At 39.1% G+C, this 10,560-nt stretch overlaps 1 protein-coding gene across 1 annotated transcript; it reads left to right on the forward strand.

Moving 5' to 3' along the window:
• The first annotated feature begins 421 nt into the window (after positions 1 to 421).
• urod (uroporphyrinogen decarboxylase) lies at positions 422 to 3,944 on the forward strand. The gene is made up of 10 exons (XM_085930022.1): positions 422 to 571; positions 1,195 to 1,307; positions 1,404 to 1,483; positions 1,628 to 1,690; positions 1,754 to 1,951; positions 2,028 to 2,189; positions 2,348 to 2,482; positions 2,653 to 2,753; positions 3,486 to 3,552; positions 3,683 to 3,944. Exons 1-10 carry the CDS (start codon positions 549 to 551, stop codon positions 3,845 to 3,847), a joined length of 1,107 nt encoding a protein of 368 aa, XP_085786148.1. The 5' UTR covers positions 422 to 548; the 3' UTR covers positions 3,848 to 3,944.
• Positions 3,945 to 10,560: the final 6,616 nt, after the last annotated feature.

Genomic DNA, 10,560 nt, shown 5'->3' on the forward strand with positions numbered 1-10,560 from the left:
TTGACTTTGGGACGGTCTAAATTTCAACACTGGCCGGATTTGACCCACGGGCCAGAATTTGGGCATATTGCTGTATTTATTGATGCATCAAATTTGTGAGCCGGTGATTTGTCTGCTTTGTGTCTTGGGTAGCAGAATTATGTCAGCCTCCTGTAAAAAGAGACCCATACTTAATTTGTAATTACTAGACCTCCAATTACAAATATATAAAAAAAATGCAGGTTGGTGTGTTGCAGTTCACAGGGTATTTACATTCACACTCCATAAACAATTGTAGACTCTTGAAATTATTCTTCCAAGCATGTTTTTGGAATATGGAAGAAAACCAGGAAATTCAAATACATTTAGACCATTTTAGAAAATTATTTTTCTTTTATTTTGAAATTTTTGAAGTTTCTATTGTCGTCACGTGAGTCCAAGATGGCCGCGCCCTGCGAGTGACAGTTGCTACGGGAGTCTGCCCGAGTAAAAGTGCTAGTAGAGGTGGTGCATGTCTCAGCAGACGTCTTCCAAAACAAAAAGCGTGTCTGTTCCACAGTTTGGCCGACATGAGCAAGGGTGAACTAATACTGTGAGTAGTCCTCTTGGTATAGTACTGTTACTACAGTGACGCTAGCCTGTTACATTAGCTGTTATGAAAACAAGTCCTCTCACATTATTATGAAAGCATGACTTGGCAGGTCTATATTTGAAAAGACTGTCAAAAGTAATGACATTTAGAGTTGTAGGTGCCATTCATTACCAATGATTATAGTTTTCAAATGTGTCTTTAACCTTGTAATAATTGTAGTTATCAGTGTAATTAGAGAACTTTATATTCTTAATGTGTATTGTCTCAAACATATGCTTTATTCGGCCACAAAACAGTTGACAGCAATGCAATATAATAGCACGGTTCCCCATATTTAATTTAAATGTACTTTATTCACTCTGTATGCTGCTATTTTATTCAGTGGGATTTAGGGATTCTTTATATTACAATGCCTTTTATTCAACTGTCTCGATGGTTTTGGGAGGTGATAAGATGCACCCTAGTCTTATCTGACCTCGGCACCATTGGGGAGTGGGACAGCATTGTTTAGATAACAGAACTTCACTAGCAGACTTTAACAGAGACTGGTTAAAAATCCTCATATTGGTAAAAAAAAATCATTTTATGCTATGCAAAATGAAGTTCATTTATGTTCCCTCTAGCCCTAAAGACTTTCCTCAACTCCAGAATGACACATTCTTACGAGCAGCTCGAGGTGAACAAACCGAGCATGTCCCCGTCTGGTGTATGAGACAGGCTGGAAGATACTTACCAGGTACTGGGAGCTCTTTGCTGGTCCATTAAACTAACCAGACAACTGGTTAACTGTCCAGCATCCATTGGGATTAATAACATCTTGTCACATGTGCAGAGTTTCGTGAGTTCAGGGCAGGGAAGGACTTTTTTGAAACATGCCGCTCGCCAGAAGCTTGCTGCGAGCTTACGTTGCAGGTATGGCGTTGAGGTTTGCTTTATGACACGACAGCTTTCAAGTTTCACTTCCAAAAATATCTTATTCATGAACAAATTCATATTACACTTTTGATATGATGATTATCATTTAGATGTGATTCTTTTCACTTTTCTCTGTTTTAGCCTCTGAGGCGTTTTCCATTTGATGCTGCAATCATCTTTTCAGACATCCTCGTTGTGCCACAGGTGAGCTTTAACCAATGCGGTAGATTTGATTGTTGATCCTGATCCTTCCCTTGCTCCCTTCAGGCACTGGGTATGGATGTCCAGATGGTGCCAGGTAAAGGTCCTACATTCCCAGAGCCTCTGAAGGAGCCAGAAGACTTGCAGCGTCTGCGTGTGAAAGTGGACGTAACCAAAGAACTGGGTTACGTTTTCCAAGCCATCTCGTTGACCAGACACAAAATTGAAGGCAAAGTGCCGCTTATAGGATTCACCGGAGCGCCGGTGAGGTTCTGAGAGCAATCAGGAAGTGTTGAATTTTCTCCATTTCGCTCCTTAACCATTTGTATTCCCTTAACAGTGGACGCTCATGTCTTATATGATAGAAGGCGGCGGTTCCAACACTCACTCAAAGGCAAAGCGTTGGCTGTACCGACATCCCGAAGCCAGCCACATGCTGCTGAAGATGCTCACGGATGTCATAGTTGAATACCTGCTGGGTCAGGTTGCAGCTGGAGCCCAGGTCAGACTTCCTACAGATACAGTATGATGATTCTCAATGGAAAATAAAATATCATTTCTAGTGTGGTCATCCCAAAATATTATTTCTAGTGTGTGATACAACTGTACTGCATCATAATATTTGGATTGTATTCAAAAGTCTCACCTCTCATTGTCCAGGCTCTGCAGGTGTTCGAGTCCCACGCCGGAATCTTGGGGCCGGTGGAGTTTCAAACGTTCTCTCTACCTTATCTTCGTGACATTGCTCGTCGCGTCAAAGAGAAACTCAAGGAGGCGCGACAGGAAGTTCCCATGGTAAGAAAGAAAAAGAAGGCACACGCACACTACTTTATTTCCTGAGACTTCATTTACCCATGTCATTACTTTTCTTAGCCAGTAGATGGCAGCACTGCACCAATAAGTTGCCTTTATGTTTCTCAAAATTCATCAGTATTAACTGTGTTTGTTTGTGTGTGTATGAACAGATCGTTTTTGCAAAGGACGCACATTACGCTCTCGAATCTCTGTCTCAGTCTCATTACGAAGTGGTCGGGCTTGACTGGACCATTGACCCACGCTCAGCACGGTAATATAAGCACACGGGATACGGCCATACGTAAATATTTTACACTGAGCACTCGTTCGAGTGTTGCAATGGGACAGATTACATTCTGCAAGCGAGGCACACGTGTATTTTGACCCAAACGACTTGGAGAAAAAGTCCAATAGTGTTGATCCACTCTCTAAATGGGAAGGGGAAAAAAATGCAGCGAAAAAAAACAAACTCAAGACAGTTTCACACAATTTTTGTTCAACATAATGGCAAGCCAGACATCATTCGGGAGCATTTGAAGGCTTCAAATCTTAAGCACCACTTCAGTTCATTCCCTGAAAACGTCAGCCAAAACTTTGTAAGCACAAGTTGCTCACTTTGAAAGGTCAAGGTAGAAAAGTAGGAACAGTTGTTTTCAAAATGTATGACACAAGTTACTTGGAACATACAAAGAAGGGGAGTTTCTCAAAACATGCAGACTGAGGGGACAAGATTTATTTTGTTACCATGACGACCAGGGGTGGCGCAAAAAAAAAAAAAAGTCCTCTTTAAAACGATGGATTTGTAAGTAAGAGAAGATTTGGTTGAATTCTCTGAAACGTCTGATATATTTGCATTTGAAGGAGATACATAAAGTGTGTGTGTGTGTGTGTGTGTGTGTGTGTGTGTGTGTGTGTGTGTGTGTGTGTGTGTGTGTGTGTGTGTGTGTGTGTGTGTGTGTGTGTGTGTGTGTGCACGTGTGTGTGTGTCCTTTTTCCAATTCAGTGAGCGGACAGGAGGAAAGGTTAGCCTTCAGGGAAACATGGACCCATGTGCGCTTTATGCTCCTAAGGTAAAACAAACCCACCCACCTTTGGAACAGGTTTGCATGCATGCATGTGTGTGAGGAATATTAAATAACAAAGAGAAACATTTATTTGAGACCCCATAACCCCCCCCCCCCCCCCCTTGCTATTTTACAGGAACGCATTTCAGAAATTGTGAAGCACATGCTGGAAGGTTTCGGCACCAGAGGCTATATTGCCAATCTGGGCCACGGTCTTTATCCCGATATGGATCCAGAGAATGTGGGCGCTTTCGTGGAGGCTGTGCACCAACACTCAAAACAAATGCTCAAACAAATGTAGACAGGGATTGGAAAAAGATCATCAAGAATGTCCAATGTTGAATTCATGTTCTTTTTGTAAGAATCCTAAGTAAATAAACAGGGAAATGGTGATTGTATTTGACTTGACTAGAGTTTCATTGAATTTCCCTTTAATGGATTTGAAATTAAACAATCAAGAGCTCAGTCAAGTGTAGATTTATAGCGTCACATTAAAGGTTTCTCAAAAATGTCATTTACTATTTGTAATTTCAAGTCATTATTTTTATTGCCTCAGTAGTTTGGACACTATAAAATCTTTCATGACTCTAAGACTATATATTGGGAGTGTTTGAAGGAGAAAACGTAAAAACACTTTGTCCAAACACTTGAACATGATGTACTTTTCAAAAACAAATAAGCAATCTCTGTCCTTGTACAGAATATGTACATCAAATCACTCTCTCTCTCCACTCAACGTAGCTTTTAAGTATCAACAAATGGCTTTCTAAGACAAGATTCTCTATTAATCTCAAATGTATCAATCTGGTGGGAGTGGATTATGTTTTTGGGGATTTTGAATGGGGATGACCCCATTCTCGCAAATATGTGTACATGACAAACACATTCATATTAAAATACATGACATTACTATTAATGGTGCAATGGTACACTTCCAAGTACCCTTAAGAGCTGCAGAAATACAAGCGGAGATAAAGCTTTAAGCTGTAACACATTCAATCAAAGCGCATCATCTTAAAAGCAGCTTTGGTGTCAAATGCAGGGTTGGCCAAATAGTTCCAGGAGGGGAATCAGTTTTATGGGGTGATCGGGTGTGTGTAGAAGGGGGGGGGAGCAAACAGATTCTTTCCTTACTGCACAAGAATGGATGATTATGTTCCGAATGTATTTGGGAACTCTCTGAGTATACAGTAGTGTTGTATGCATATATTGCTAAACCTTATGTGTATATGTTTGACTGTACTGTAGTGATTTTTAGAATGGAATTTGGAATTTTAACTTGTTAGGATCAAAGCAGCAAGACACAATGTAGTCATATTTGACGTAAACAATTATTTACAGTAATGTGCGACACTTAAGCGGGGTTGAAAATGGATAGATGGATGGATGGATGGATGGATGGATGGATGGATGGATGGATGGATGGATGAGCCAAACATAGGATGCTTGAAAAAAAAATGTGAATGAAATATCAATGTAATCAGGATGGAGTGAGGTGTTTTATAGGAGGAATTACAAAACAAGATCACATAATCCCAAATAGTGTTTGTTTGTTTTTTTCTCAGTAAGGCAACAGCTGATAACACCACCACATAAGTAGATTCCATTAAATCCGGTTGTTGTTTCCAGTTGTTGTTGTGTTGGAATACAAACTCCAAATACTCATGGGAATTGTATTTTAAGACTGAAAGAATTATTTTCTTCCAGTGTTCATTTTTTTGTATGAATGACAATGCTCCAATTCATTCCTGCACTTCCCGCTATATAAATGAAACATAGACATGATTTTTTTTTTTTCATGGAATGATGGCTGGACAAAATACTTAATTGTGGGTTTAACCATCATAAGCAACTGTATACAATATAGATAAATGAAAAAACAAACAGACAGACGCGCACACACACACACACACACACACACACACACACACACACACACACACACACACACACACACACACACACACATTAAAGCATCTGAATTCATCACCATGTGGATGAACAAGTGATTCTTGCTTAAATGAAGGTGGCCTTTCATCACTTGCTTTTGTGTCACTTGAGTACCATAAGCACATCACACACACTGGCTTTTGTTGTGCCCGCTTTTGTGTTATATCAGGGACACCCGGACAAAAACTCTGGCTGATTGTTGTCAGGTAAGAGAGAGAAACAGCTTGGGGTGTGTGTGTGTGTGTCAGTGGGTCAGCAGGGAACAAAGTGTGTGTGTGGAAAAAGAGACACATTTAACAATAAATTGCTGCTCTTTAGAAATAGAAATCAATTTCTACATGCAGGTCGCCCTTCAAGGCTTTGCCCGGATAATAATTTGTATACAGTGTATTCATACTACTTTATGTGTATTGATGCTCATCCGTGTGGACGTTTCTGATCATAATTACCACACAAATACGACAAAACAATGACATCTGGATCAAATGATGTGTGTTTATGTGTCTGTGCGGCTAATGTACACATTTGAGGGAGGGCCAGGGCGAGAATCCAATCTGTCTGAAGAGACAGCAGCAGGCTGTACATCATGTTCCATAGATGGACACTATCAGTGTTTTATCAGCAACCACCCCCAAACACACACGCATCCACCCACGTGCACACACACAACTCGCTTTGTATGGATAGAGTACAGTACATGTGTCATTTGACAGTTTTGTGTTGGAAGTGCTGCCTCCATAAATGAAAATGTCATCTAATCTTTATGGGGATTGCTTAATGAGGTTATAATTGGTGTGTGATATGAGAGTGGGCATCCATTTTCTTGTCGTTCTTTATCCTTTGTGTATTTTGATGGAGAAGTGTCAATGAAGACAATTGGGAAGTGTTTAAAATTGCACATCATGTCTACTTTGCATCTCAGTGATAATATTAATGGAGCCGTCTCTCGTTAAGGGAGAACAAAGCTAAAGCTTTTAAAAACTTTTTTTTTTTTGGTAGTTCTTTTAGAATTTGGAGGCCAGAGAGTTTGTGTGTGTGCATGTAAAGCAATCACATCTCCATTTTTTGTAGATAATTGATATATATTTTCCCCATCTTCCATGCCCCAATCAATCTAGATGCACATTGTGATGAATTTACTCCACCCAGTGTGCACTTAACGCATCTTGATGGCCTGATTGTCGAGTTTTATGGCTCTGTAGAAATCTGTAATGAATGAAAAAGAGGCATTGAAGGAGGAATAGAAGAAAAACATTCTGATTAAAGATAAATGAATGAAAGATTGATGAAAATGCATCAGCCTCAACATGCTTCATTTAGTTCTAATCTGGTTGCTATGAAGGATGAAATATTTGGAATTAACACAGCTGAAGTTTTCTAGGGTAGAAGTAGGACTGCATAGTGTGGAACTGAATGGAGACCCTCTCAGACCACCTCGAAGATTGATCACGTATACAGTATATGTACCGATTGCGATCAAGAGCTCTAAGTCAAGCTAGCTCACCAGCTAATTAAATCAATCAATCAATCAATCAATCAATCAATCAATCATAAAAGTGCATCTTTGGTACTGTGAAGGGGTTTAAACCCAGATTGGAGCCCACCAAGAATTTCATGATCGTAATATAACGTTTTTCTTTTTTTTTTAACATAAGGAAATGACATATAAAAGGGTTTCATTTGGGTTTGAGCTTCAGGATAATTGGCCTGGGGATTGTTAAGAATGCTGTTAACAGTGCTAAAAAGAACACAGTGTTTGTGACAATTATTCAAAAAAAGAAATCAGAGAAAAAAAATAAATCTATTTTTCAGCTTTGTGTGGGAGCACACTGTCTAGTAATATTACATGGTTGAGATAAAACAGTCATATCATCTGAGTCACATCTTCAACAATACAGTCGGGTAGACAATAAGACATGTCAAGATCAAGCGTGTGTCCGGATTGATGTGTTGGACCAGGAACAGACTCCACTAAATTAGCATAAAATGAAATTTAAAAAGCCTCTTGGCAAAGATTTGCTAAGGACAACAGATGTGAGCATTTATTTCCTTTACGACTAGAACAGTTTTTGCTCTAAACAATCGTAACAGTTCTGAGACAGCACAAGTCACTGACAATGCTAAGTTTTAGCCACATGTAGCAAATCCAATCATTTATTCACTCGTGATCTACCAATGACCAGTGGAGAGAATTAACTTTCAGATGAGTGACAGGATCCATCCATCCGTCCATCCGTCCATCCGTCCATCCGTCCATCCATCCATCCATCCATTCATCCATTCATCCATTCATCCATTTCCTGAAGCGCTTTGAGAACATGCAAACTCCACACAGGGAGGGCCGGAGGTGGAATCGGACCCGCACTCTCCTAACTGTGAGGCGGATGTGCTACCCAGTGCTCCACCGAGCCGCCCTGACAGGAACTTAAAAAAAACCCCAAAAAAAGCAAAGTTGGCCGATGGCAAGCCACACACTGACACCATTTGTTTATTGCAATGCCAAAAGTGTCAGTGTTGTAGAACATGTTCTTCCAATCTAAAACTAATTGCCTCCACTATGCATGAAGATTCCATTTAAACACAGCTGGAAACTGTGAAGTCAAACCGCAGTCATTTAGAAGCTACACATTTTGCAAAATGATCTCAAACCACACATTTATAAGATACACATTTTGCAATTTGTGCCTCGTTTCCGCAATAATTTATTTTAATCAGCAAAGCACGGGGATGTTGTGTGTTCTTAGAGCCAACAATGTGGAGAACTAATGAAGTCATGTCGTTTTTTTCATAGTGAACCTTTCAAAGTTGAAATGAAAAGAAATAATGTTCTGGAATTATTCTGACGGAATCTCTAATAGTCTAAACACTTTAGATTTTTGACAGATAGCATTGGGACAGTGGGATATGTGGCTAGCACATTTGCCTCAAAGCCAAATTTTGGTGCAAATTTCTCCGAAGTTTGTCTTTTTTGTCGAGCTTGGAAGGATTTCTTCCCAGAATGCTAGTTTCTTGCCGCATTTACAAAATATACATTCTAAAGTTTATTCAAGAATAAAAAATCAGCCTCTGCAAGTAGATGTCATCTAAAACAAAATAAGTCTGTGTAACGTGTTTAACACTTTATTTATAGAAAAGCACTGAGTCCAACACAAATCAATATAAAATGGTAGTAGCGATACATAAATAATAATAAATTCTTGCTTTATAAACAGTAGCTCAAGAATTTGCACCAAAGAAAAACAACAAAAAAAACAAATAAAAAGTGTTGATGTTAAGCTATCATACTTCTGTGGCAACAAATACTGGAAATAACTTTTTTTTTTTTAATAATCAGTAGCACAAAGAGGCAACAAACACTTTCAACATTCCCTTCAGTTAAAAAGAACAGAAAACCAAACAAACTGGGAAACAGTTGGTGAACTAGGCGAATGAATACCAGCAAATAGTACTCTCCTAAAAACGTAATAAAAAAAATAAAAAATGAATGGATGTGGAAAAATGTGAATCTCCTCTTCCTCCCGTTAGCGTAAACAGACAAAACAAGAGGGAGGAAGTCACGATGTTGCCGCTTTGATAAGATAAATCACGGTAAAGGCAGCTTAACGAGAGCTTCCTGTTAAACTGGCAAAAGTACGTACGTACGTACATGCCACGGTCGTGTGTTGTTTTTTTTTTTTTAATGGATGCTTTCTTCACGCAGAAGTTTCCACCTTCTAAATGAAGCGGCATGGGGTTAAATCAAGTGTACTGCGGAACGTCAATGTCACCCAAATGCTTTGGACACGACAAGGCTAATGGCTTGCGGAGTGAGCCCATGACCAAACAATTTGACATAGAAGATATCAAACAATAAATTCAAACAAAAGGAATGGAGGTCATCCAAAAGGCCATCCCGTTTGTTCATAGTTGTAACGGTTGAACTGTTGTTCTCTCTTTTATGAGTGCCACCACATGAGGACATTTTGAGAAGACACTAAAGGCTTTTTTGGAGTCCTGATTGAATCAAACCCACAAAGAAGTAAAGCAACAATCTTTTTGTACATTGATAGGTCAGAAAAGGCATTTTCTCAGGTTCAATGTTTCGCTCTCGCTCGTCCATATGCCGCAACAGAGTCAAGTCAGCATTGTACAATTGCAAAGCGGGTTGGTTGCCCCCCCCCCCCTCTCTAATAGTGGTTCAGTCCACCGGGTCTCATCTTGCGCTCTTAAAGAGCCATCCAAGTGGTTCTGCATAGTCAGGTTTAAGAATGTATCTGTGCCTATTTTCCTCAACTTACATGCTTCTTTTGTATTTTTTTGGAAACATTTTTCTTTGCAAATGTAAAAAAAAGAAAAAGAAAAGGAAAATACAAACAGTAAAATATAGCAAAACAGAAATGTACACAGGAGCACCTGAGAAACATCTTTGCTCTTACAAAAAAAATGCTGTCAAATCCCCCACATCCAAAACAGTTCAAGTACACCCACACTCCCCCCCCCACACAAAAAAAAACGAAATAAAAAAAACAAACAGAACATACTTATTATAAATAATTATAATTTTACAATTTTCTGAATTGACACTTTCATATTTACAATATCTTAAATGCTTAATGCTACTCTTTTTGTTTTGTCTCGTTAAGTGATGTCCCTGAGAACAAGGTTTAGCCTCTTTTTCATTCTTCTGTTTCTTCAATTAAAATAACAGGACGAAAAGAAAAAAACAATAGATTGGGTGATGTGGAAGACCACCTCTAATGGAATGTTAAAAAAAAAAAAAACATGCAAGAAAATGTCCCTTTTTAAAGTTCACCTGTCATCATCACAGGCTTTATGACTGCCATCATTTGTCATACAAAACAAGCGAACAGCAATAAATAAACAAACCGGCAGGAACGTACTGAAGAGGTATTTGTGTGAAGTGCTTGTACAATGACGTTTCGTCTGACCAGGAATATTAAGCTTCTGAGTGACTGATTGGGAAAATGTCCAAAAAAGTTGGCCCATTCTGAGATTTCAAGTAATATTAGAAGCACATCATATATGATGCAATATATTGTTAGTGCTGTTTAAGCTTTCCTTTTA

The sequence above is a fragment of the Syngnathus leptorhynchus genome, chromosome 14 (assembly GCF_054491065.1).
Source record: "Syngnathus leptorhynchus isolate UIUO chromosome 14, UIUO_Slep, whole genome shotgun sequence".
Classification (NCBI taxonomy): domain Eukaryota; kingdom Metazoa; phylum Chordata; class Actinopteri; order Syngnathiformes; family Syngnathidae; genus Syngnathus; species Syngnathus leptorhynchus.